This window comes from Podarcis raffonei, chromosome 6, assembly GCF_027172205.1.
Source record: "Podarcis raffonei isolate rPodRaf1 chromosome 6, rPodRaf1.pri, whole genome shotgun sequence".
NCBI lineage: Eukaryota > Metazoa > Chordata > Lepidosauria > Squamata > Lacertidae > Podarcis > Podarcis raffonei.
Genome location: NC_070607.1, coordinates 51,729,176 through 51,757,063, shown reverse-complemented (window position 1 = coordinate 51,757,063; position 27,888 = coordinate 51,729,176). Strand labels below are relative to the sequence as shown.

General features: G+C 45.4%; 1 protein-coding gene and 1 long non-coding RNA gene across 7 annotated transcripts; one reads left to right on the top strand and one right to left on the bottom strand.

Annotated features, from left to right (window-relative positions):
- On the top strand, positions 1–27,868 carry LOC128415945 (glutathione S-transferase Mu 1-like). 6 transcript variants are annotated; one of them, XM_053392822.1, is made up of 9 exons: positions 8,923–8,969; positions 18,999–19,038; positions 20,254–20,329; positions 22,704–22,768; positions 23,018–23,099; positions 23,199–23,299; positions 24,867–24,962; positions 25,040–25,150; positions 27,583–27,868. In XM_053392822.1, exons 2-9 carry the CDS (start codon positions 19,003–19,005, stop codon positions 27,676–27,678), a joined length of 663 nt encoding a protein of 220 aa, XP_053248797.1. In that variant the 5' UTR covers positions 8,923–8,969; positions 18,999–19,002; the 3' UTR covers positions 27,679–27,868. The 6 variants fall into 6 exon arrangements, with proteins under 6 accessions (XP_053248802.1, XP_053248799.1, XP_053248797.1 ...); XM_053392827.1 differs by lacking the exons at positions 8,923–8,969; positions 18,999–19,038; positions 20,254–20,329; ... (4 more) ...; positions 25,040–25,150; positions 27,583–27,868 and adding exons at positions 1–274; positions 2,622–2,697; positions 3,691–3,755; ... (3 more) ...; positions 5,970–6,080; positions 16,770–17,043; XM_053392824.1 differs by lacking the exons at positions 8,923–8,969; positions 18,999–19,038; positions 20,254–20,329; ... (4 more) ...; positions 25,040–25,150; positions 27,583–27,868 and adding exons at positions 7–274; positions 2,622–2,697; positions 3,691–3,755; ... (3 more) ...; positions 5,970–6,080; positions 6,657–6,905.
- LOC128415946 (uncharacterized) lies at positions 125–1,719 on the bottom strand. Its single transcript, XR_008331109.1, has 2 exons — positions 1,358–1,719; positions 125–481 (listed from the first exon to the last, which is right to left on the bottom strand). It is a non-coding gene; the product is annotated as an uncharacterized LOC128415946 (long non-coding RNA).
- Positions 27,869–27,888: the final 20 nt, after the last annotated feature.

Here is a 27,888-nt window from a genome sequence, read left to right as displayed (position 1 = left end):
CTGGCGAGGTTGGAGGAAAGGCTCCAAGGCCGGGAGGCGAGGCAAGCCTCTGGAAACAAGAGCGATTGGGGGGCGGAGCCCGCCTCGGTAATACGGAGCTCGCAATGGGAGTCGCCCATCCACATTTCTCCCGGAAACTCGCCGGGCAAGTTTGAAAGCGGCGCTCAGCGTTTCCACGAAAGCGGGGTTCCTGCTTCTACCTGAGCCGAGCAACAGCAGCCAGCGACGCCGGACGAAGATGGGGGTGACGCTGGGCTACTGGGATATCCGTGGGGTACGTCGGGGGTCCTTGGTTGGCGGGCGGCAGGCTGGGGATGTCTTTTGGCCAGCAGAGCTCCGGTCTTGGTACCAAAACTCACGCTCTGCTTCTGATGGGCGGGCGTCTATTCTATGAGTGCCTCGCAGGCAGACGTGCAACAGGTGCAGCTTTCCGAAGACGCATATGTAGCGGCAGTAGAAAACTTCGCCCGTTGACTTCTGCCTGGGAGTCAAAAAATCGCAGACAGGGAAACGGGCTGCCGGAGTCCGGCGAGAGGCTCAGGCTGCAACCCTCTCCCCGCTTACTAAGCCACCCAACTCGGGGAAAGACAAGGATATCCTACTATCAGGGCCGGATTTAGGTTTGATGAGGCCCTAAGCTACTGAAGGTAATGGGGCCCTTTATATGTCCACCTGTCCTTTGCCAACAACAAATTGTCGCTGTTTTTTGTGTTGAATATATGAGTTATATGGTAATTTATGGACCTAACAGGTATCTAAAGCCATTTGCACATAACAAATAGGAGCTTACACAACACAAAACATTGTTGCTGTATGTAGGTTTTATTTTATTTGTTTTTTATCTTATATTTTGGAAATGGACATCCAGTATTTTGGGGGGGGGGGCAAGAGAGTGGGGCCCTAAGCTATAGCTTGTTTAGCTTATAGGTAAATCCGGCACTGAGTTATTGTTATTTATTGTATGTAAGCTGCTTTGGGATTCATTTGGGTGAAAAGCATCATAGAAATACAATCAATCAATCAAACGTCCGGCGCTCCAGCATCTATTTAGCACGCTGAAGATCAATCGCCGCCGTCTCCAGACACCTGTGGGAGAGTCCCGGTCTGAAAGCCCGGAGAGTCGCTGCCAGCCCGTGTGGACAGCATCAGGCCCCACGCGGAGATGGCGTGACTCAGCGCCAGACCTCGAGTTCCCTGAAATTCCGGCTTTGGCGCGGGGGCGACGGGATTGCATCGTCAGCTCGTTTCCTGTGGCCGCGATTTCCCCCTTGATTTTCACGGGGAAGCTCGGAGATACGCCCCGACGGGCAAGCTGAGCAGCCAATCCCGGCGCCGAGCCGCTTCCCTCCCCTCTTACCTCTTCAATCCGGTGCCAAAAAGGGTTGGATAACAGTTGGGTGACGGTGTCATCAGCGAGAGTGAAAAGCAGTGATGGTGGTGCAGGAGGAGAAGGAGCCAGTTCCATCTTGCCAAAAATTCAGCCGCCTCCCTCCGGCAGACCCGCGTCTCTGGAGTCCTAAGGAGGCAGGCTGGCCACGTCTCTTTTCCTTTCCTTTTCTTCCTGCGCTCTGTGCAGGTGCAAAAAAGCACACCCCAGCCCCATCCTGCTCCCTGGCCCCAGATCTATGTTCAAGGTACCAGTTTGTCCCTGCGCAGAGAGCTCCTGGAAAGGCACTTAACATCCTAGAAAGATAGAATTGTAGAGTTGGAGGGGACCACAAGGGGTCATCTAGTCAACCCCCCCCCGCAAAGCAGGAATCTTTTGCCGAGTGTGGGGCTCGAACCCCAACCTTGATATTAAGAGGCTCGTGCTCTCCTGACTGAGCTATCCCAGCTACCCCAAGGACCTTCTGGAACAGAGTTCCTTTTCTGTAATGGTGCCTTGAATGTGGAATGCTTTCTGCATGGCAATGACATGGCAATATTTTTCAGTGCCACATTCAGGTCTCCCTTTTTGCCCAGCGTAGGTGGCACCAGGGTGGCAGTGGGGGGAAGGCAGGTGCCTCCCATAAGGAGCTTCCCCCCCCCCGCCACTTGACCCCCATTTCTCCTGTCATTAAAATATGCTGTATTTTTCTCTTTTTCTGGAGCAGTCACTGTAACGCCCAGGCATTTGAGGTGATATTTTTGTTGGAGCTGCCTTCGTTCTCTGCTTCTTTCCCTCTTGTTTTGTTTGTTTGTTTTGTATTCTATTCATATGTTGCAGGAACAGATTTATTCACACTTTTATACACTATACTGGAATCTTCTTGATGAAAGGTGGCTGAGAAATATTTAAAATTAAGAAAAAAATGAGAAATGAAAGCTTTTGAGCTTGCGCCTATGCTTGAAAAGGAGTGGGGAGCACCGAAGCCAAGAGGGTAGCCTCCCTTCACAATAAACCATGGTTTTATGTGATGTCTGATCACAGCCACTGACATGCAACAGGGTTTTCAGTAATGCGAGGAGGCTATTGAATAGTAACCTTGTTAGCATGTGCTATCTTCATCCATGAAATATCAGCAGACATGTCAGTATCCTTTGCCTTGGGCCATTGCTAGTCTGGAGCAGATGTAATTGTCTGCTTTTTCCACCACTGGTGATTATTCTGCCACTAAAGATTTGTCTCTTCCTTCCTGCAGCTTGCCCATGCAATCCGACTCCTTCTGGAATACACAGGGACCACATTTGAGGATAAACAATATGCACCTGGAGATGGTAAGGAGCTGTCCCTTTGCAGCCAATAGTGAATCCCATCAGCAGTTAGGATTATTGCCAGTTGCTTTATTTTATTATTTTATTTTATTTTAATTTATTTGCTTAGTGTCTTTGAATTATCTAGCTGTGGGAATGGTAGAGAGCAGAGAAAACAACACCCAAGAACACTTAAAAATAGATGGATAGATATAGATAGATAGATGATAGATAGATAGATAGATAGATAGATGATAGATAGATAGATAGATAGATAGTAACTTGCACCTTTTATTTGACTTTCACAAAAGAGTAGGATTAAATCCTGGTGCAGCTGCTGACTCTGATCTTCAGGGGTGGACTGAAGGTAGACAGCAGCTTGTGAGTTCTGGAGGCCACTTAGTGTGCTCCTTGCTGGGATTCCTGCAAAGATAGCTGGGCTAGGAGGACCTTGATCTGAGCCAGAAAGACCTTTATGTTCTCAAGTAACCATGCACTCTCAAGATCACTTATGGCAGGCTTCCTCAACCTTGGCCCTCCAGATGTTTTGAGACTACAATTCCCATCATCCCTCATGACTGGTCCTGCTAGCTAGGGATCATGGGAGTTGTAGGCCAAAAAACATACGGAGAGCCGAGGTTGAGGAAGCCTGACTTAAGGGTTTCTGAGTATGCCTTCTGCCTTTTAAACATGCAAAACTTCCTCAAGGATTCAAGGGTTGTATGTGTGTTTAATGCAGACCACATGAAATGTTTTAGTGATGTGACTTGGAATGCAACAGATGATCTCTTGCTGTTGTATGCAGTATGGGTTGTATATTGAACAGTGGCCAATTCAGCCCTGTGTTTTTACAGCTAGAATGACCTTCCCCAACTTGGCACTGGCTGTTTTGGACTATGGCTCCTAGCATGAGATTACTAGGATTCATGCCTGATAACCCCCGTAGGAATGGAGCCAAAAACACAAGAGAATCTGGCTATGAAGGAGAAAACTTACTTTTCATACCTGTATTTACAGCTCCTGAGTTTGATGCAAGTCAGTGGCTTAATGCGAAGGAGACGCTGGGCTTGGACTTCCCAAATGTATGTAGCAACTGTGGAAACAACCAGCAACATGTTGTTGTGGATTGATGGGGATGGTAGGGTGATTCTCCTGCTGCTCCCTTTTGAAATGAGTGAGAGCTATCATGGGTCGCAGCTCAGTGGAAAATGATGATGGTGTGTGAGCAGAATCTAAAGCAGTGGATTGGCTGGAGGTTGAGATCTGCAGTGCATTCCTGGCTTCTTGCTGGAGCAAAGGAAGCCAGAGGCCAGAGGGCCTTTCAAGTGTGCCTGGGGGAGAAGCCAGGCCCTGTAAATTCTGCAACCAAATTCTCACGCACAGTTCTCTAGTTTATGAGGGCTATGTTCTGTTCTGAGCAACTTTCCAAGGGCCACATGCCAGTGCTGGGCAGGGCCACAGGCAAAACTGGGTGGAGCAATGCAAATTTTACCGTTATGTCTTAGGCTAGTTTCTGCACATATTCTCTCAACCATCTCTGTGTCCAGGGCAGGATTAACCATTAAGCAAAATAAGTAGGGCACCACAGAAATTTTCCATTGCCAGATTTTTAACATTAGTGGTCAGAAATTGCTCAGTTGACTGTTCATTTTCTCAGTTGAAGATTATCAAAAATCCCAGCAGAACAACTATGCAACAAAGCCTTATCTCTACCAAGTGTAGAAGCAGATGTGTTATGCAAGATTAGTTATGAGGATCTGATCAAAGACTTTGCAATTAGAAAAAGTAGGAGAAAAATTTTCAGATATAAATAAAGTGGAAGTGTAAAAAATAAACATTATTTTCCATCTTACTGTTGGTTTTGTTTTATTTTGAAAAATATAATTTTCTTTTATGGTTTATTGTTATATTTTGAATATGATATACATGGAGGCATCAAAATCTTTTAAGCGCTTAGGGCCTCTAAAGACCTTATTCCAGCCCTGTCTCTAGTCTCCATTCAATGAAACAAGAAGCACACACCTTAAACGCCATACATTTAATGTGCAAGACTTTCCTCAAAGATTCTGTGGGACTTGGGGGACTTGAGAAAGACTGGAAGCTGCTGAGTGTCAAAAGAAAGAAGGCGCAGTGTTAAAAGAAAAGGCTAGATCAGAAAAGAAAAAGACATCCCTTATGATTTTTATTTTGGTTTTTTGGTTTTAATTTTGGTTTTTTGCCACTGGGATATCCTGTGCAAAATTATCACATCCATCCTTGGACAGCCCTAAGTAATTATACTACACCTAGGATATGAAAACTATCACCCAGCAGTGCGAAATGGCTTCTCTTGAAGCCATTTCAGCTTAGAAAGCCTTTCGGTTGGTGCTGTTTCTCCTAAGTAAATGGGAAGTTGTCCATCAAGGATGAGAAGGTAATGAAGTTTTATGGGTAGCTTCATCTGCACTGGCACCATTAACCTTTCCTATCCTTTCCTTAGCTCCCTTATCTAATCGATGGTGAGACGAAGATCACACAAAGCAACGCCATCATGAGATACATTGCACGCAAGCACAAGATGTGTGAGTCTTTTTGGCACTAGTGTTTCTTTGGATGCCAGCTTAAAATCAATTAATTAATTAATTAAGTGACTGATAATATTCTAGCCAAATAGTTGGTTGGTGGGTACTCTCTTACCTTCTGTGTATTTCTACAGGTGGTGAGAGTGAAGAAGAAATGGTCAGAATAGATATGCTTGAAAACCACATTATGGATCTGAGAATGGCCTTTGCCAAAGTTTGCTACAGTCCAGATTTTGTGAGTTTTTTGGTTTGCATCCCCCCTTCCCAAATTGGAACTGATCAGGAATCTAGCAGATGTTGAGAATCATTTGGGGATCAGTATGGTGTGTGAGCGGGTCAAAAGATAGCACTTACGTAAGGCTGAACAAATAATTCTTTCTGCTCCTGTGGGACTGGGAGGGGAACAAAAGTCTGTAAAGTTACAACCAATAAGCAGGCATGAGAGAGAAAGGAAGTCTATAACTGGGGAGTCAGCAGTTCAAGGTTTCACAAGAGTTGAGCTGGAAATCAATCTGTGTACCTAATAATTCAAGAACTTCTGGTTGCAGGAGAAACTGAAGCCCGAGTATCTGGAGCAGATACCTGGAAAACTGAAGCTGCTCTCCCAGTTTTTGGGGGACAAGAAGTGGTTTGCAGGAAAGAAGGTATATATGCTATGTATAATTCTATAGAAACAAAGATGTCTCTCTAGTTCTAGGGCTCAATTTACAATGTATTCCACTTGTAATTTTCTAGATCACCTATGTAGACTTTCTTGCATATGACATATTGGATCAGCACCGGATGTTTGAGCCAAAGTACTTTGATGAGTTCCCAAATCTGAAGGATTTCCTTAGCCGCTTTGAGGTGAGATTTACTGGGATGTATGCACTGATCTGCAGTAGGAATTGTTCTTATATTGATGGCAAAGGAAATGCAATTCCTCGAGTTGCTCTTTGTCTCCCACAGCAACAACCCCGAGTGGTGTGGCAATCATTCCTTCTTCCCAGGCAACTCTGTGAACTCTGTAATACAGCTCTGTGATTGGAAACTCTCAGCATACTTAAGGGACTACAGCCCCCAGAATTCTTTGGGGGGAATTCCATGACTCTTTAAAGGGGTATCATAGTACTGTAAATGTACATTGTGCATGTGGCCTTAGTCTCAGTGCTGCCTTTGTGGAATTCAAGCAGGGAGTAGCATGGGGACAAAACCAGAATTAGTTGGCTGCGTTAGTTGCCAGGGGGTGGGGGCAGTCTGGTCAACCCCTAGGTACACCCTTACAGGCCAGCAAGAGGCATTATCAGAGTTCAAGCGCACATTTCAGCCAGGCGAAAACATTTCTGAAGCATTGTGGATCCTAAACAACTATTTTCAGTTTTTCTCAAGAGTCAGGTTTAGACTCTTGCTATGTGTTGCTGTTTAATGACTATTCCCTTGCAGGCTTTGGAGAAAATTTCTGCCTACATGAAATCTGACCGTTTCATGAAGGCTCCCATCTTTTGGAGACTCGCCAAGTGGAGCTATGAAAAAGTGTAGAGGAGACTGTGAACCTTAAAGCTCTGCAGATGGGTGTTCGCATCAGTGATGGCCCCTGAGTGAATCACCATCCCTTCATGCTTTTAAACATGTATGTTATGCTGTGACCCTTAATCCAGACTGTCATTAATAAAACCTATTGGATACTGAAAAGATTGTGCTGGCTTCTTAATTTTTCTGCCCTGCAGCCACAAAAAAATTCTCTATTTGTGTTATGTACTTTTCAATTCCCATGCTTCAAAGTTGGGTTTAAAATGCTGCCAGCAAACCAAGCTGGTGGCTACTTGTTTATCAAAAGAGCTTGTTCCAAGAGCTCACAGGGCACAAAACAACCTGAATGGGGGTGGGGGGGAGCAGGAGGAGGAGGAGGAGGAGGAGAAGAAGAAGAAGAAGAAGAAGAAGAAGAAGAAGAAGAAGAAGAAGAAGAAGAAGAAGAAGGTTGTCCTCTACAACATTGCCCAGTGCACTGTGCCAATAAATACGTGCCAACCAAATACACTGGCAGGAAGCATTGTGGTCTAATGCAGCAGCTCCTGTTTGCCCAATTTGTAAGTGTTAGCATGCCAGTCCTTCCACCTAAGGCTTTTCTACGTGAGCCATCAGGAGTATGTTTTTTTTAAATTAGTAATTTCCTTAATATTTCACCAGTCAAATTTTCAAGAAAGATATGCAGTAGAAGACATGGGGCAAAACAGTATGTGTACACATTGTTGGAATAGGCAACAGCCTTTAATACAGTACAGTGGTACCTCGGGATGCGAATGGGATCCATTCCGGAGCCCCGTTTGCATTCTGAATAGAACGTAAGACACGACGGTGCATCTCTGTGTGCAGGTCGTGTTTGGCCGCTTCCATGCATGCGCGTGACGTCATTTTGAGCGCCTGTGCATGCGCGAGCAGCGAAACCCGGAAGTAACACGTTCTGTTACTTCTGGGTTGCCACGGAGCGCAACCTGAAAGTCTCAGCCTGAAGCACATTCAACCCGAGGTATGACTGTATTGAGAAAAAGCACCTTAGGGGTTAATTCCCTGTGCCACTTTTTAATAATTCTGTGGGTTAAACCACAGTGCCTAAGACTTGCCAATCAGAAGGTCGGCAGTTCGAATCCCCACAACGGGGTGAGCTCCTGTTGCTCAGTCCCTGCTCCTGCCAACCTAGCAGTTCGAAAGCATGTCAAAGTGCAAGTAGATAAATAGGTACCACTCCGGTGGGAAGGTAAACAGCATTTCCTTGTGCTGCTCTGGTTCGCCAGAAGCGGTTTAGTCATGCTGGCCACATGACCCAGAAGCTGTACGCCGGCTCCATTGGCCAATAAAGCGAGATGAGCGCCGCAACCCCAGAGTCGGCCACAACTGGACCTAATGGTCAGGGGTCCCTTTACCTTTACCTAGTAATACTGAACTCTGTCCAAAGCCCTCTCTTCTGATAACTGGCTTCAGCCTGTAGCATCTGACTGCTCTCCAGCTGAACCCTTCTGGGAGCTGTCTGTACCAACTTGGACTGTAGTCTTGAGCCCACTTACTATTGAGAAAGTCCCCTTTAACTCTGTGGGGTTTACTACTGATGATTCATGTACAGGTTTGAGCAGTTAAGAAACTTCCCAAAGTCTCACCCAAGCATCTCATTTGACCTTTTTAAAATAAATAAATAAATAAATAAATAAATTTCACCCCGCCTCCCAACATAATGTCATATTGGAACTTTATTAAATAAATATTTACAGGCCACACTTTCATTATATATATATATATATATATATATATATATATATATATATATATATATATATATATAAAATATTATATATTAAACATATATATATATATATATATATATATATATATATATATATATATATATATATATATATATAAAAACATGGTGGTGAACGACACTCTTCAAAATTTGTTCTATTGGCTGGGGGGGGGGGCTTGCAATGGGAAGAGCTGTTCTCTGGAGCAGGTTTAATATGAGTTTGCGGGCTTGTGTGCAATAATAAAGCCACTTTTAGGATTATGCGTATTTGCAGGTTTTATAAACTGTAATAAAAGCCACCCCCAAAGCATTGCTTCCATGTCTGCCGCCTCATTAAAAATAACACTAAATAAAGGGCTCCGGCCCTTTAAAAGGCTGAACTCGACGCCGCTGCTGCTCCCTCCCTCCCTCCTCCGAGGTGACTGCTGGCAGTGAGGCTGCGAGAAAGAGAACTCGACGGGAGAGAAGAGGACAGCGGACAGCATGGCGATGATTTTGGGCTACTGGGACATCCGAGGGGTGAGTTCCTTGCGCGGAAAGGGAGGGAGAGCCGAAAAGGCGCCCCGCCCCGCCCCGTCCCGTCCGCCTGCTGAGTCTGGGGTTCCTGCCTCGCTTTGCAGAGCCTTTCGAGGCGCTCGCTGTTCCCACCGGGGGAGTCGCGCCTGCGGGTGCCTCTTTCGCAAATCGGCGCCGTTCAGGGGCCGCGGGCACAGAGCCAGCCGATGTTTAAGCCCTGGCTGGAGAAACCTGGGCCATTGTGTGCCCTCGAGGACGAGTGGTTTCTAAGGCGAGGAGGAAGAAGTCCCTCGGGGACCTTTCCTGAAAGGAGCCCGGGTCCCTGATGGTCGCGCTGAGGAAGCGCGCTGCCGTCGAGGCGCTTTGCTGGAGATCCCCAGCGGATCCCTCGGGGCAGCGGCTGGGGAAAGGCAGACGGAGTACGCAGGGATGCTCCAGGTGTCTGCTTCTAACTACAGTGCTACCTCAGGTTACATACGCTTCAGGTTACACACTCCGCTAACCTAGAAATAGTGCTTCAGGTTAAGAACTTTGCTTCAGGATAAGAACAGAAATCGGGCTCTGGTGGCACAGCGGCAGCAGGAGGCCACATTAGCTAAAGTGGTGCTTCAGGTTAAGAACAGTTTCAGGTTAAGAACGGACCTCCGGAATGAATTAAGTACTTAACCCGTGGTACCACTGTATATGGGAGATGATGGAGGGGCTCTACCCATTTGTAGAGCACAGAGCCCCCTTCCTTTGTTCGCCTTACACCTCACTCAGTGCCGGATTTACATATAAGCTAAACAAGCTATAGCTTAGGGCCCCACTCTCTTGGGGGCCCCCAAAAAAATTTAAAGGGGACAAAATCTGGATGTACATTTCCAAAATATGATAAAAAACAAATAAAATAAAACCTACATACAGCAACAGTGTTTTATGTTGTGTAGGCTCCTATGATGTAGGTAATGGGCTCCGCCTGCTAGCCTGCTCCCTAAAATATCACTGATTTGTTCATTTCTGTATATAGGATGCCTACATTCTGCATGCTACTAATATGAGTTTGACTGAACTGTGGGAGGCAGTGGATGACAGGAGTGCCTGGTGTGCTCTGGTCCATGGGGTCACAAAGAAGTCGGACACGACTAAATGATTAAACAACAACACATTCTGCATGGACTGGTTGCATGGCAACCTGTGCAAATGGCTTTAGATACCTATTAGGTCCATAAATTACCATATAGCATATATTCAACACAAAAAACCAGCAACAATTTGTTGCTGACAAAGGACAGGTGGACATATAAAGGGCCCCATTAGCTTCAGGAGCTTAGGGCCTCATCAAACCTAAATCCGGTCCTGACCTTGCCAGGAGACAAATAACCGGCACAAGGCCACAGTTTTTAAACCTTGGGTGACAAGCTGCAGTTAATCAAAACAAGAAAAGAAAGCTTTTGATCTTGTTCCTATGCTTGAAAAAGTACACCCAGCCCCCAAACCTTGACAGTAGGCTCATTTCTGTCACCAAAAACTGTGTTTTCCTGTCATGTCTGATCACAGCCACTGACATGAAACAGGGGGTTCAGTGATGCCAGGGTGCTATTGGACAGTAACCTTCAGTTGCAAGCATCTGCTATCTTCATCTGTGAAATTTCAGAAGGATGCCAATATCCTTTGCCTTGGGCCATTGCTAGTCTGGAGCAGATGTAGTTTGCTGGCTTTTCTACCACTGGTGATTATTCTTCCACTATTCTTCCTGCAGCTCGCTGGTGCGATCCGACTCCTTCTGGAATACACAGGGACCCCATATGAGGACAAGCAGTATGCGTTTGGAGATGGTAAGGAGCTGACTCCAGAGGAGTTTCTAGCTGCATTATCAAAGTAGAGGGACAAACAAGCGGGAAGCTATAGCTACCTTCCCCCTGCCCTGCATGTGACCTTCTTAGAGCCATTTGGCTGGTCACTGCTGGAAGCAAAATGGCATTTGGTTTCCTGTCTTGGTAAGGCAGTTTTGCAGTCCCATTGATTAAACATTAGATGTGTCTAAGCTTTGTAGCTGTTAATTGACATAGCTGTTCACTGTTGCTTCTAAGGTATAAGTATTCTAAACATGGGAATTGCCTGTCTTAAAGGCATGGGTGAGCTGTTACTTAAAATGTTCCTTTTCCCCGTTGATTGCTTGATGTCAGAGACATGGCCGGCAAAGGGGGATCTGCAGAGGGGTAGGAAGACGCAGAGGAAATGAGAAACTTGATTCTATCACACAACAAAAGTGAGATAAGCCTTCTCTGGAAGGCTGCCTGTAAGGTTTCCCAGCAGCACAGAGATGAAGGAGCAGGACGCAGGTGGTAGGAGGCAATTGGATTCAGCTCCAGAGGAGAATTAGCTGCACCTGAATTTCCAAGAAGTAGGAGGCGGAGCAAGCGATTAGAACAAAGCAAGGCCAGCAGGAAGCGGGGGCAGGTCTGGCTTATATCTGGCCTTGGGAAGGATTGCTGGAAGCCTGTTCTTGCTGATAAACCTCAACTAGTAAAACTGCCAGTGTTTTGTGTCTTTGTGTGAGAGAAGGGCTAACCTGACACCTAAATACAGTGGACCCTCCGGATACAAATTAAATTCGTTCCGGGGGTCCGTCTGCAACCCAAAAAGTCCATAGGCAGAGGCGCCGCTTCTGTGCGCGCAGCAAAATCTGGAAGTATACACTTCTGGGTTTGCCGCGTTCGTAACCCGAAACTTACGTGCCCAGAGTGGTACTTAACTAGAGGTTCCACTGTATGTGTTTTAGGGGTGGGGAGCTGAATCCAGCCTGTGGGTCAGGTTCAGACATTCTCTCAAAGGCCACTTCCACAATCATCTGATGACCCCATGCTGGCAGGTGAAGACTTTTCCTTTGCCCACACAGGGTAGCCAATCCCAACAGGGCTTGGTGTCAGTGCCAATCAGCTGATTGGGGCTTACAGAAAGCCTTCCTCGCTAAGGAACCACACTTAGGAGCACACTTCAAAGTCCCAATTGTTTCTTTACAGCCACATACTTACCTGCCCAACACCTAGTGTCACATAGGATGCCAAGTGTAGGGCAAGTGTGATTGGAAGAAATGGCTTCATGGGCCAATTTGGGACCTTTGCTGGGCCTAATCTGGCTTGTGGGGCAGATGTTAACCACCACAGATGTATGTGGAAAAGCGATGGCAATTGGCTTTTTAAAAAGAAGTCGCCAAAACAAGTTTTTGTTATGGCTGGACATTCTGATGTGCTTCTTGTGTGAAATCTGGAGTTCTTACATCAGATTGCTCAGCTATGATGTTTCTTCTAAAACACACTTTCCACCTGAAGCAGTAACAAGAGGGGGAATAGTTCTTTAATGCCATTGTGGCACCCCACCTCCAAAACAGAGGATTGTGGGGAAGGGCTGAAAGTGCCGTCATATCCTGTTCCACCTCCTGCCGCCTTGATACAGAGAACCTCTTTGAACCTTTGCTACTTATCACTGACCTTGCTCATAGTACAGAAACCATGTGCTTATCTCTTGACCAACAATGAATCCCTTCAGCAGTTAGGATTATTGTCAGCTGCTTTGGTTTTTTGCTTAGTGTCTTTGAATTATCTAGCTGTGGGAATTGTGGAAAGCAGAGAAAAAATATATCCAAGAACATTTGGAAATAGATGGAGCTTTTTTAAAGAAGTACGGTAACTTGTGCTTTTTATGTGACTTTCAAGAAAGAGTAGGATTAAATCCCACCCCAGCTGCTGCCTCTGATCCTCAATGGTGGACCAAAGGTTAGACAGCAGCCTGCAAGTTCTGCTGGCCACTTAGTGTAAGCCTCCTGCTCAATCTGGTCAGACCGTCATCTGGCCAAAAAGGTGGTTACGTTCTCATGTAACAATGCACACTGAAGATCACTTAACAATGGCTTAGTGTTTCTGAGTATGCCTTCTGGCTTTCATACATGCCAAATGTCTTGGTGGACCTCAATGATTTTAAGGTTTGTGTGTGTGTTTTATGTAGGCCATGTAAAATGTTTAGTGATGGGAGTTGAAGTGGAACAGACAATCTCTTGTTGTGTCTACTTCTAGATGCAATTGCCTCTTTAAAAGTATGGGTTGTACTTTGGACAGTGGCCAATATGTTTCTGCAGCTAGAATGACCTTCCCCAATCTGGCACTCTGGTTGTGTTGGACTATGGCTCCCAGTATGAGATTGCTAGGATTCATGCCTGATAACCCCCTTAGGAATGGAGCCAAAAACATAAGAGAAGCTGGAAATGAAGGGGAAAATAAGCCTGACTGGTATAGAAGTGAGAGCAGACTTACCATGGACTTACTTTTCATACCTGTATTTACAGCTCCTGATTTTGACACAAGTCAGTGGACTAATGTGAAGGAGACGCTGGGCTTGGACTTCCCAAATGTATGTAGCAAATGTGGAAAAACCCAGCAATATGTCATTGTGCATTGATGGGGATGGTGGGGTCATTCTGCTGCTGCTCCCTCTTTGAGATGAGTGAGAGCAATCAGGCCAGAGTCCTGGGCTCTTTCTCATCTGGCTCTGCTGCACTGCTGCACTGCTGCTTCAAGTACAGGTCGCAGCTCAGTGGAAAATGATGACGGTGTGTGAGCAGAATCTAAAGCAGTGGATTGGCTGGAGGTTGAGATCTTCAGTGCATTCCTGGCTTCTTGCTGGAGCAAAGGCTGCCAGGAAGCCAGAGGCCAGAGGGCCTTTCAAGTGTGCCTGGGGGGAGAAGCTAGGCCTGGTAACTTCTGCAACTAAACTCTCACACACAACTCTCAAGTGCAGTGTTTCCCAATTGGTGGTGGCAAATTCTGTGCAAAATTGTTTCGTCAATCCTTGAGTAGCCCTAAATAATTATACTAGAGCTGTGATGCAAAAACTAACACCCAACAGTGTGTTTTCTCCTGAAGCCATTTCAGTTTAGACATCCTTTCTGCTGGCATTGTTCATCCTATGTAAATGGGAAGTTGTCCAGCAAGGATGATGGGGCGATGAAATGTTCTGGGTCTTCTGCACTGGCACCATTAACTTTTTCTATCCTTTCCTTAGCTCCCTTATCTAATTGATGGTGAGACGAAGATCACACAAAGCAACGCCATCATAAGATACATTGCACGCAAGCACAAGATATGTGAGTCTTTTGGGCACTAGTGTTTCTTTGGATGCCAGCTTAAAATTAACCAGTTAATTGATTGATAATATTCTTGTCAAATAGTTGGTTAGAGGTGCGCTCTTACCTTCTGTGTATGTTGCGTTTCTACAGGGGGTGAGAGTGAAGAAGAAATCATCAGGATGGATATGCTTGAAAACCAGCTCATGGATGTCAGAATGACCTTTGCAAGACTTTGCTACAGTCCAGATTTTGTGAGTCTGGTGGTTTGAATCCTCCTTCCAGGTTGGCAATCCAGCCAATGACGAGAATGATTTGGGGATCAATATGGAGTGAGTGGGTCAAAAAATAGCACTTATGTAAGTCTTAACAAATACTTTCTTTCTGCTCTTCGAGGGCTAGCAGAGGAACAAAAGATCTTTAGAGTTAGAGAGAGAAAGAGAGTCCTATAACTGGGGAGTCAGTAGTTCAAGGTTTCACAAGAGTTGAACTGGAAATGAATCTGTGTATGTAATAATTCAAGAACTTCTGGTTGCAGGAAAAAGTGAAGCCTGAGTACCTGGAGCAGTTATCCGGGGAACTGAAGCTGCTCTCCCAGTTTTTGGGGGACAAGAAGTGGTTTACAGGAAAGAAGGTACAAGGGCTATGCCTAATTCCATAGAAACAAAGATGTCTCTCTAGTTTTATGGATCCATTTAAAACGTCTTCCTCTTTTGATTTCCTAGATCACCTATGTAGATTTCCTTGCATATGATGTATTGGAACGGCTCTGGATGTTTGAGCCAAAGTACTTTGATGAGTTCCCAAATCTGAAGGATTTCCTTGACCGCTTTGAGGTGAGATTTACTGTGTTGTATGCATGGATCTCCAGTAGGAATTGTTCTTTTATCCATAGCAGAAGAAATGTGATCCACCAACCAACTGAATATTGGCAGTTTCCCTTAATCTGTCCCTTTCTTTATACATCCTTATTCACAACCAGTCCACAGGGTAGGACTACATGTCAGCCTCCTCCTCAGACCACACTCACTCTATGTCTTTAAAGTGCCATGATAGCACTTTAAAGAGTCATGTCTTCTTCCAAAGAATCCTGGGAGCTGTTTTTGTTAAGGGTGCTTCCTGCAAGTTACTCCCTGGCTCTAAGAGCAACTGTCCACATTGGTTTAGCAATCAGTTCCCCTTCCCAGGTAACTCTGGGATTTCTGAACCGTATCTCTGTGAGCAGAAACTCTCAGCACACTTAATGGACTACCACTCCCAGAATTCTTTGGGCGATGCCATAACTCTTTAAAGGGGTATCATAGCACTTTGGATGTACAGTGTGAATGTGGCCTTAGTCTCAGTGCTGCCTTTGTGGAATTCAGCAGGGAGAATAATGGTTACAAAACCAGAATTGGTTGACCGGGATCCCTCAGGATCCATTCCAAGTTTATGATTCTATGACTTCTATGGCTCTGCTTGCCATTGGCTCTGGATCTACCTAATCTGAGACCAGGGAAAAGAGACAGCGGAAGAAGAATGGAAGAAATTTAAAGACTATCTTAAGAAACATTGTAAAATTGTGGAATGCTGAGACGTTGTGGATTTGGAAAATATGAGGTTGAATGCTGTAACCATTATGTAATATGGAAAGAAAGGTTAAAACTTATTTATTAGAAATTAGGGAAGGATTTGTTGATCAAAATTAATTAGGGAATGGAATGCAGTAAGGGGAGGTATGAGGAGGTCGGGAAAATCTTTTATGAAAAAAGGGTTTGAAATTATACATGTGGTGTTTTTTGTGTTTTGTGTGTGTTTATGTTTTTTGTTGTGATTTGTGTTTTTATAATCTGTGAAAAGCTAATAAATATTTATATATAAAAAAAGGATCTACCTAATGTTGGTCTCCTTTCATCCTTTCTTAGCTGTTCTACTTGGTGCCAGCCTCCACAGATTTACACATGTGACCCCCTCCCTTATGGATATTAAATACTCTTTTTAAGGGGGGGTAGAGACACTGTGTATATGCCATCACATAGGAGTTGTGCATTCTAACACTAGGGGTGGGTGTGTTTCTGCAGGGTTTTCCTGCGGAAAGGTGCTTCCCCTACCTCACCCCCTTCACACATCTACACACACAAGCTGTGTAGAAGCCATACATGCTATGAGAGACTGGCAAAATTGCATAACAACAAAAATCTGCTTCTCCAGATAATGAGAAAGTATTTGCTGGGCTGTGTGTGTGGCAGAATCCACACAGAAACTCTGTCATGTTTTTCAAGCTATCTGCTGTTGCTGTATACCAGGCGTAGGGATCCTTTTTCAGCCAAGGCCCACATTCTGTTCTGCAAAAGCTTCTGGAGGCCACTCTCAGTGGTGAGGCAAAAGCAGCTGAGCAATTGCTGTAAATTTTATTTTCTTACCATAGGCTCATTTCTACATGTGCTCTGACACTCAACTCTATCCTCCATCTAAGGAAATGAGAGGCATTCTCAGAGTTCAGGGACACATTATAGCCAGGCAAAAACACACAAGAAGAGTGCAAGCATGTCCTGAGTGGAAAGCATTTTGGGTCCTAGACAACTGTTTTCAGGTTTCCTCCAGAGTTGGGTTTAGACTCTTGCTATGTGTGATGTTGTTGCTGTTTAATGACTCTCTCTTGCAGGCTTTGGAGAAGATTTCTGCCTACATGAAATCTGGCCGTTACCTGAAGACTCCCATCTTCTTGAAAAATGCCAAGTGGGGCGATAAAAAATAGAAGAGGAGAATGTGGACCTTAAAGCTTCTGTAGATGAGTGTTGGCATCAGGGATGGCCTCTGAATGATTCACTATCCCTTCGTGCCTTTAAACATGTATGTTATGTTGTGTTAATGTTGTCATTGTGACTCTTAATTAATGTTGTCATTGTGATAAAAAAAGAAAAGGATACTGAAACAATTGTCCTGGCTTCTTATTCCAAGAGCTCACAGGGCACAAAACAACCTGACTGTGGGAGAGGGGGGAGGAGGAGGAGGAGGAGGAGGAGGAGGAGGAGGAGGAGGAGGAGGAATTGTCGTCCCTTGCAACATTGCCCAGTGCAACTGATGCCCTTGTGCCAATGCCTGTCAGCCAGATACACTGGCAGGACACATGGTGATATAAAGCCACAGGTTTCGTTTGTATGATTGGGAAGTGCTAGCCTGCCTTTCCTCCCAATTAAGGCCTTTCTACATGATCCATAAAAGCATGCCTAAGTATCTTGGAATACTTAGAATTAGCCAAATTGACAGACATAATAAGACAAAAACCAAAAAGTGAAGTAAAAAAAAGAATGGGAGTGCCTAAATGAATACCTCAAAAGTCAAGGTTCGAGGGCAGAAATCTGGCTGAGTCTGGAATAACCTTGTGAAGTGAAAGGATATGAAAGAAGGATTTATATCTAGGTGTTAGGATAGAGATGATAAAGAAAACAGGAAGACAAAATGAGAGATAAAGGAGGTGCTGTGGGATTGGTGGAAGTCAATGTCTTGATGTTGTTGTTTTAGTGTTTATAATATTAACTTGTAAGATATGGATTTGGGTTTTTTGCTTTTTTGTTGTTGTTTTTTAGTTTTCGAATGTTGATTTTTGTGTGTTGTGTATTGTTATTTTTTGATATCTTTCGTGTTGTTGTTGTTGTGTGGAAAATACTAATAAAATTTATTTTAATAATAATAATAATAATAAAGCCTGCCTAAGTAGGTTGTTTTTTTTAGTTCTTTCCGTAATCTTTCAACAGTTAACTTTTCAATAAAGGTGTGTGGTAGAAGAGATGAGACACTGCAGTGTGTGTGTGTGTGTGTGAATTGTTGGAATAGACAGTAGCTTTCAATTAATAATCAAATAATTTATACCCTGCACATCTGGCTGGGTTTCCCCAGCCACTCTGGGCAGCTCCCAACAGAATATTAAAAACACAATAAAAGATCAAACATTAAAAACTTCCCTAAACAGGGCTGCTTTCAGATGTCTTCTAAAAGTCAGATTGTTGCTTATTTCTTTGACATCTGATGAAAGGGCGTTCCACAAGATGGGCGCCACTACCGAGAAGGCCCTCTGTCTAATACTGTATTGCAGTGAAAAAAAGCCACTTAAGGGGTTAATTCCCTGAGGCACTTTTTCAAACTTACTTGTAAGAATGTTCAAAGTCCTCTCTCCAAAACCTGACTCCAGCCTGCAGTGTCTGGCTGCTCTCCAGCTTCTCTCTCCCAGGGGATGCCTGTATTAACTTGGGCTGTAGTCTTGTGCCCAATTAAGTAATAAGTAAGTGGGCATTAGGCTGCAGCCGAAGTTGTTACTGGGGACTGAACTCAGTGGGATTTACATCTCAGCAGACATGGACAGGGCTGAGTGGTTAAGAAATTTCCAAAAGTTCCACGAATGCTTCTCACTTGATCCTGTTTTGTTTTGTTTTTAAACGCCCTTTCCTCGCAACAGAAAGATCACATTGCAACTTTATTAAATAAAGTTTCACAAAACTTAACATGAAAAGTCTAAGAAGGTGGTGTAGGACGTAAAAAACACGACGCCACAATAACTTCGGATTAGAAGAAAGCAAAACACTTTCGCACCCCCCGTCCTTTTTCGGTGCTAATTGGGACTGACCACAATGGGAAAGTGCTGTTCTCCGGGGCAGGTTTAATGTGTAATCAAGCCAGTTTTAGGATTATGTGTGTTTGAAGTTTTCATATATTCTGTAATGAAAAGCCGTTCCCCAAACGTTGCTTCCACGCCCCGCCCACCTAATTAAAAATAAGATTAATCGGCTCTGGCCCTTTAAAGAGCTGAACTCGACGCGCCTCGGCGGCTGATTCTTGAGTCCCTCCTCCAAGGTGGCTGCTGGCAGTGAGGCTGAGAGAAAGAAAGCTCGACAGGCAACATGACGATGATTTTAGGCTACTGGGACATCCGAGGGGTGAGTTCCTTGTGCAAAAAGTGAGAAAGAGGTCTCCCTCCTCCGCCTGCTGAGCCAGCTCTGCAGAGCCTTCCCAGGCTCTCGGTGCTCCCGCGGGGGGGGGGGGGAGTCGCGCCCGTGGGTCGCCCCTGCGTAAGTCGGCGCGCCGTCCAGGGGCTCCCGACCAGCCGCTGCTTACGCCCTCTCAACCGCGGGGGGCCTTTGGGTGCGCTCTTGGTCCCGTGGCTTCTAAGGCGAGAAGGGAGAAGTTCCCCAGAGGAGCTCGAGCGACCGTCCCGCCCCCACCAGCCCCCGGGCCTTGGGAAGCTGCGCTGCCGTCGAGGGGCTGCCCTGGAGGCCCCCAGCTGATCTTCCGGGGCAGCGGCCGGGGCAAGGCGGACGGAGCTCGGCGGAGGCCTTTTGTCTGGCTGCTCCACGTGTCTGCTGCCCCCTGCAAAAGGCCGGCAGGTCCTGCGAGACGGTTTGAGGTGCACCCCCCCACACACACGGGCCTTCGCCTCGCCTCGTTTTTCGCGCGAGCGGAGCTCGACTGGGCGCCCACGGCGGAGGCTCGTTGGACGAGCGGTTCCCACCTGCCCAGCTCTGCTTCGTCCACGCCTACCTTGCCTGCGTGTTTTGCTGTTAGGACTCTACCGCTCTGTGCACGTGGAAGGTGGGGGGCTGGCGATGGCGATTAGCCACCATGGCTGCGCTCTGCCTCCACAGCTGGAGGGAGGAATGCTGCTGAATAACAGTTGCAGAAAATCAGGAGTGGGCGGGGGGGGGGTGGAGAGGGCCCTGGGGCTCACATCCCGCTTGCGGGTTTCCCACAGGCATCTAGGGGTCCACTAGTACAAATTACATTCATTTCCCTTCTGACACAGCCTCTCGGTTCTCACTCGGGGTCAAACTCTCAGTTCACCCCCAAATGCCTCACCAGGAGAAGAGTTCCTGGAAGCCGCGGACTTCAAGTCTCCCTCTGGACTTGCTTTTTATGGTTAGGCCTAAGGCAGATGGTACTTGCTGGGGTGCCCACAGTTGTGTCCCCTTCAGCTGCGTTCCCCATTCCCATTTCCAGGTACGGCAGGTTTGTTGAGTTTTCCAGGGGGCCCAGAGGATGAGGAAAGCCCCCCTCCTTCACACACAGCTCTTTCTTCACCCTCTGCCCTCTCCTCCTCCATCTTAGATGCTGACTGCTGCTGCGATACCTTTTTATTGTTCTTTCCTTTTTTTCAGCTTGCCCACAGCATCCGCTTGCTACTAGCGTACACAGACACCCCCTTTGAAGATAAGTTTTACAGCTGTGGAGAAGGTGCGTATTGCTAAGCTTAGAATGTACCAAGCTCCTCTTAGTCAGAGTACTAAACACTTTTTAAAAGTTACTGCTTTATTAATAGTTTCCTGGTGGGGCAGAGCAGTGGCGTAGCGTGGGGGGTGCAGGGGGGGCTGGCCGCACCGGGCGCAACATCTGGGGGTTAGGGTTAGGGGGCACAAATCCACGGGTTAGGGGGCGCAAATTACTTGCCTTACCCCGGGTGCTGACAACCCACGCTACGCCACTGGGGCAGAGGCAGTTTGCCTTTGGGCATTCTGAACAAGAGTTGGTAGGGAAAGTGTTTCGCTTGTGCTTATGTCAGCCAGTTATTTGAAATGCCCAAAGTTGCATTTTTGCAACTACGTTAAACTTCAGTACTACAATCTGAAGGTATGTCAAGTTGCTGGAAGGCTCTCTGTGTGTGTGTGTTGATGAAGGACTTGTAACATTCATGCAACCGTTGAAGGGAAAGATAATATTTAATATATCGGTTTTCTTATTGTTATGTAATTGTTACATAATGTTTATATATGTCGCATTACACACCACCATATATTTCTAAATGGCTACCAGATGTTGTTTGGAGGAATATTCCTAGAACTGTGTGTGTGGTGACTCTGTTCAAGAGTAAAAAAAGGGCAGAATTAATCTAACTAAATCTTGGCTCTCCCACACCCAAGTGTGGATATGTAAGTTTGGTTTCTGCGGTCTGTACTTGCCCTAACAAGCAACAGAAAACTAAATGATTCAAATTCCCACTTACTGCCACAACATTTGAATCACCTTGGTGTGTAGAATGGAGGCGCATACCATGAATGCAAAGGTGTATTAGAGGCTGCTGTTACCAAACCGTCACAATGAGCTTTTCAGGTTGATTGTGAAAGTAGGTTTTATCTTGAGTGCTATATTGCTAGCTCACTCTGGTGTCTTTAGCTTAATCCCTTGCATTTGTGTGTGTTTGCACATGAGAGAGTGACAGAGAGCATAGGGAGAGCATAACTGCAGGGACAGTACCTCTTAAGTGGCTTTTTCTCTGCAAGCTTCTCTTAATTTAAGGATGGATGAATATTCCAACAGTAGCTTTGCACAGTATGGGAGTATGCAACCACCAAGGACATATTTAGAAATGATTTCGGTACCCCAAATCTTTTGGGTACATGCCCTCTTTGTGTTTGTTTCAGAATTAAGATGCGCTCATGCACTAGAGTGCAGTCTATGCACCACTCAGTTGGTCCACATTTCCTGCTTGTCTTAGTGGATGGTGATGGGGGATATTTTGGTTTTGCACAGCTGGTGGGAAGTGGACAATGGGGGAAAAAAGGCAATGGCCCTTTCCAGAGTCACTTCTTGAATCTGCTTGATTTCCTACAAAGAAGCTGAGGATGTGGCCAGATGCCACTGCCTCCAAGTTTAGAGTTTGCCCTCTGTTGTAACACAGTTAACAGTTAACAGCTGGTTCAAAATGTGCCAGCCGGGTAACTGACTTACTTGAGTTCTATTTAGAAGTCATATAACCCCTTTTTAAGCCAGCAGCAGCAGCCAGTTTGTTTCCAGGTCCAGTTCAAAGTGCTCAAATTAGTGTTTAAAACCTGGAATGACTTAGGCCACATTCCTTGTGTTAATTGGGAATGTTCAAGGAGGATGAGGGAGAAGTTTTCCTAACTGCAAAATACTAGACATTTGAGTGCTGGGAGATGGAGATCTTATAGCAGAAGCACCATCTTGAGGCAGATGTCTGCATTTGAAAGCGTGTAAGAGCAAGAACTGATTGTGCTTATAAACCCTGGTTGTCCAGAAAAGCCTTGATCACAATGGAGGCTTTGTCTTATAATCCACATAGCTCAGAACTTGCTGTTTTCCTCTTAACTGCATCTTCATTTTGCAAAGCGATTTCTTGAAATCTTCAGAATGTCCCCACGGTTTCTTAGGATCTAGAAAGAAAATCTAAAACCAAGACAGAGAACTGCTCCATGTAACTTTCAGAGAGACTCCTCTGAATAGATCCTAGCAAGATGGACAAGTAAAGTGTGGGAAAGCAATTCAGAATGCTTGCCTGAACTTGTGCCCTTGACTTGAACAGGGCTTGCTATAACTCAGCAAGGCCCAGATCTATCAGCCTCTGTAGAAAAATATCCCTCAGAATGCTCTCACTAAGCTAACTCAGAATTAAATCTTGCTGAATTGTCATTGGACTTTGTCCTAAGCACCTTCCTTGGGATTGCAACCTTAGCCACAAATTCACGGTGTGTGTGTGTGTGTGTGCGCACATGCGTGCATGGCATTTCTTAAACGTTGATTCCCTTGCCTGTGTGAAGGAGAGTGACTGAGCAAATTTTATGTGCAGGAAGTGAAAATGCTCTCTCTCTTCCAGCCCCCGACTATGACAAGAGCCAATGGTTCAATGAGAAGGAGAAGCTGGGCCTGGACTTCCCTAATGTAGGTCACTGTCTTTTTCTATCATATGACAGGTGGGAAGAGAAATGTGCCTGGGTTATCCAGAAGTTCCGGAGATTTGGTGGAGGAATGTGCCTTTCTTCCTTGTGGTACTCCTCTGTGGGGCCTTGGGTTGGGAAGCAATGGTTGAGGAATGAGTGTGAGTAGAGTGAATGGGGGCGATTAATGGTGGAAGCACAAAGTTTCAAGCTGATTTGTCTTTAAGCTGATCATTCTTTGCTTACTTTCCAGCTTCCTTACCTAATTGATGGCAAGACCAAGCTTACGCAGAGTAATGCCATTCTCCGGTACATTGCGCGCAAACATAAGCTCTGTGAGTAGAATTGAGTTCTTTGGGGGATCTTGGCTGGCTGATTGGGATTGGCTTCTTTCTGTCTGTCTGGGATTTCTCATTGTCATGTGTTGTCTCCAGGTGGAGAAACAGAGGACGAGATTGTCAGAGTGGATATGCTGGAGAATCAGGTGATGGATTTCCGCATGAGCCTCGTGATGGTCGTGTACAACCCTGATTTTGTGAGTTCACCTGCCTCTGTTATTCACAGCTGCTGTTCTATTGTGGGGCTGGTGGGATGTTATAGGACGGGGTTGTGCCTGCAGATGCCCTAATGCTTGCAAAAGCTCTTGCTGGTGCTGCCCCAGACTCTGAGCTTCCTTCCTTTTCTTTTTTTTAAAAGTAAGTATCTAGCCCTCCTAGACAGGGCAAAATGTGCAGGTACTTTCTAAGCAATTTCTGTGAAATTATTGATTAAATTTATATACCACTCTTCATCTGAAGATCTTAGGGAGATGCACAAGATGAAAATGCAGGATAAAAGCACAAAATAGTTAAAACATAAACAACAATAACTCCCCATCCCACAAACACAATTAAAAGGCTGTAGAATCTTAGCCAAAGGCCTGGTTGAAGAGGGACATTTTCACCTGCTGCCTAAAAATATATAATGAAGGTGCCAGGCAAACCTCCCTGGGGACAGCATTCCACAAACGGGAAGCCACTGCAGAAAAAGCCCATTCTTGCAATGTTACCCTCTGTATCTCTCAAGGAGGCACAAGAAGAAGGGCCTCAGATGATGATCAGGTTCTGGTTGGTTTATATGGGGAGAGGCGGTCCTTCAGGTATTGCGGTCCTGAGAGTGAGTGTGGTGTGATGACCTTGTATATTTTTCTGGTGCTGGGTAGTGCTCCTTGTTGTTATTAGACAGCCTCAGTGTATCTCTCTGTGTAAAATAAATATTGTGTGATCCCACAATTGGGACTGGCAGGAGACAGCTGATTTCCATTGAAAGCTTAAGCTTGTTGCTGGTGGCTGCCTCTAATTTTGTGTTAAGCCATGCCCCCATTGCAGCCATTTTGTGACTGGTGTCCCCAGTACTCTCTCAAAATTCAAAATGTGCCCACTGTTCCAAAAAGGTGATTGGCCCCTGTTATAGGCTGTCTGCAAAAGGAGAGTGAGTCACACTGTATAGACTGAGCAATGTTTCTTTCACCAAATGCATGAAAGTGACAGAAGTATGTGACTCTTCCAAGATCTCGAACTTTTTTTGGACTACAACTCCCATATTGCCTAGCTAACAGGACCCCAGTGGTCAGGGATGATGGCAATTGTAGTCTCCAACAGCTGGAGACCCAAGTTTGGGAAACACTGGTCTAGATCATATTTCTAGAAACCTTGCTAGAGATGGGACGTGTGTGCATGTGCGTGCATTTGTGTGGGATTCACACTTCACAAGCATTTTCTGCAGGAAACACCAAGGTACACAAAGCAACAGTGTTTGCTGCGTAAATGTGAATCTGCTCACAGAACAGCGTGTTTAAATTTCTCCTGTTGGTGTTATAGCGATTGATAGTTTGGCTTGAGGAAAGTGAAAAAAATCTCCATAAGGCAGCCCTTCTAGGTCATGCCTAATAACTTTTTGTTTTCCTGACATATTACTCCTTGAAGGCAAGATTCCATCTAGCCTTGCTCTCTGATAATTCTTGCACTGACAGCATCAAATTCATAGGTTGTTGGCTGGAGGGGAGTTATGCTGAACTTTAGCTGAGAACATGGATCCAATCTTCTCCCTTGCTTGTTTTGCAGGAGAAACTAAAACCTGGGTACTTGGAGCAACTGCCAGGAAAGCTGAAACTGTTCTCAAAGTTCCTAGGGGACAGAAAGTGGTTTGCTGGAGACAAGGTATGTGCATGTCCACCTAGAGGCATCTGAAGGCAGGCTTGCTCCCTTTGGTGTCTCACTTTTGAGTCTCTTTCCAGATCACCTTTGTTGACTTCCTCATGTATGATGTCCTCGACCAAAACCGCATGTTTGAACCCAAGTGCCTTGATCAGTTCAAGAACCTTCAGGATTTTGTCTCCCGTTTTGAGGTTAGTGTTGTCTCCCCAAAACGTGCTTGCTTGCAGGTCTTTGCCTGCATCTTGTGACTTGGCTCATTAGCTTCTGGCAAGAAGCCACAAACTGATTGACTACAAAGTTCCAAACTGGCTAGAGCAACTGTCCAAGTTGGCACAAACAGGAATTTGCAATAAACATTTGTCTGTCTCCTTTTTTGCACATAAAGGCCAGGGTTCTGAAACATGCTTTGCTTCAGAGGGAGATGGTGGCAATTTCCCATTCATCCATCATTTCATATGTTCCTAGATGTGACTGGTAGCAAGGCAGTGGGTGCTAGCAATTAATTGACTCTGCTGAAGGGTCTTGACTGACATCTTTGTGGGCTATGAGAGAGAAGGAGGTTTTGTTTGTGTTCTTGCCCATACAGTGGGAGCTCCTTCCTTCATGAAGTGATGGATTGCTCCAGAAGCCTCCTGGAGTGTCTTATTTTCTACCAGATGGCTTAGCTCAGAGATTCAGCTGCTTCCTGGTCAAATTGTTTGTGAGTGGAGTTCCTCAGCACTGGCACAGTAACACAGCTGGGTCATGTTGAACTCAGTAGGTGAACACTTTGGCTGCTGTTGTTTTACACATGTAGCTTTTGAAATGCACAGGGGGTCATTTCTCAGTGTTTTTGTACATAGCGGTTTGCGGTTGTACACACCTTTGCACCATAACATTGTGTCAAGGGGCAGCTGCTATCGGTGTTGTCTGTACACACAGTTGGACCTGTCTTCAAACTACTGTGCAATGTATTTCTCTATTCTCCTCCCCTCAACTAGAAGAGACAAATATATTCTGCTTCCTATTTTGCCAATCTCCTTTAGAGATGAGATAAACACGTTGAAGGAGAATGGCATGCACCTACAGCATCAGTAGGCCAGCCCCAGCAGGAGATGACCTGAGAAAGAGCTCTCTGTGTACACAAGTAGAATGTGCTTGAGAAGTGCATTCTCGGCACAAAGCTGGTTATAACCATCCCAGCAGAATGTGCATTAGATTGTCAAACAATGTAGGACAGGGACAACATGGGGATTATATTGTATGTAAATATTATTATTAATTACAGTGGTACCTCGGGTTACATACACTTCAGGTTACACACTCCCCTAAGCCAGAAATAGTGCTTCAGGTTAAGAACTTTGCTTCAGGATAAGAACAGAAATCAGGCTCCGGTGGCGCGGTGGCAGCAGGAGGCCCCATTAACTAAAGTGGTGCTTCAGGTTAAGAACAGTTTCAGGTTAAGTACACACCTCCAGAACGAATTAAGTACTTAACCCAAGGTACCACTGTATTAATTATACCCTGCCCATCTGGCTGGGTTTTCCCAGCCCCTCTGGGTGGCTCACAGCACATATCAGAACATACTAAAACATTAAAAACTTTCCTAAACAAGGCTGCCTTCTGATGTCTTCAAAAAGTCAGACAGTTGTTTATTTCCTTGACATCTGAAGGGAGGGCGTTCCACTGGGAGAGCGCCACTACTGAAAAGGCCCTCTACCTGGTTCCCAGTAACTTTTCTGCTTGCGGGGAGGTAACTGCCAGAAGGCCATCAGAGCTGGATCTCTGTGTCCGGGCTGAATGATGATACCTGAAGGAGTGGGACTCCTTCAGTTATACTGGAACGAGGCTGTTTGGTGCTTTAAAGGTCAGCACCAACACTTTGAAATGTGCTCCGAAAAGTACTGGGAGCCAATGTAGGCCTTTCAGGACGAGTGTTACATAGTCTTGGCGGCCACTTGCAGTCACCAGTCTAGCTGCCACATTCTGGATTAGTTGTAGTTTCTGGGTCACCTTCAAAGGTAGCCCCACATAGAGTGTGTTGCAGTAGTCCAAGCGGGAGATAACCAAAGCATGCACCACAGCATGTCCATGGGCAGATAGGATCTCAGCCGGTGTACCAAATGGAGCTGGTAGACAGCTGCCCTGGACAGCTGTGAGTCTAAAATGACAGTGCCCCCCAAAGATGCCTACATCCAGCATTAAATGCACATTAAACACACATTACCACACAGGGTGTACACACTTAAAATATGGGAACTAAAATATGGCAACTAAGGTAAGCCAACCAACCATGAAGAATTGTGTGGTAGCCAATGCTATTCCTACCCAGACTAGACCCACTGAAGTTAGTGCACATGACTGAGTTTGGCTTATTAAATTTAGTGGGTTGTCTCTGAGTTAGAACTATCATAGGATACAACCTGTGGCCTTCATTTATCACCTACCATTAAAGAAAAGTTGAACAAAGGAACATTTTTTTAAAAAATAATAATAATGCAGACTTGCCATTTTGGCATGAGCAAAACCAGTGCCAGTTGAGAGCAGTGTCAGTTTTCCTATGGCTTCTTCAACTTTTGTCTTACTGAGGTGGATTCTTTCACCCACATCCTTTCCTAAAAACATTCTTTTTCTGCACCTCCAGGCCCTAGAGAAGATTGCTGCCTACATGAAATCCAGCCGCTTTATGAAGACTCCCATTAATAACAAGATGGCTAAATGGTGTAACAAGAAAGAGTAGATGAAGAATAAAAATTTCCTTGCTGCTGCTAGACAAGAAGACTTCTTTTTGCCTTGAGTAGAGCTGATTGGATTGACTAAAGGCTGCCCCACCCCCGAATGTAGTACTCTTTCTATAGAATGGTTGGAAACTATTCTGTATTTTTAAAGCTGTAGTAGCCAATAAAGAATGATATTCTTGTTCTGTTGAATGTGCCATCATGCCTTTATT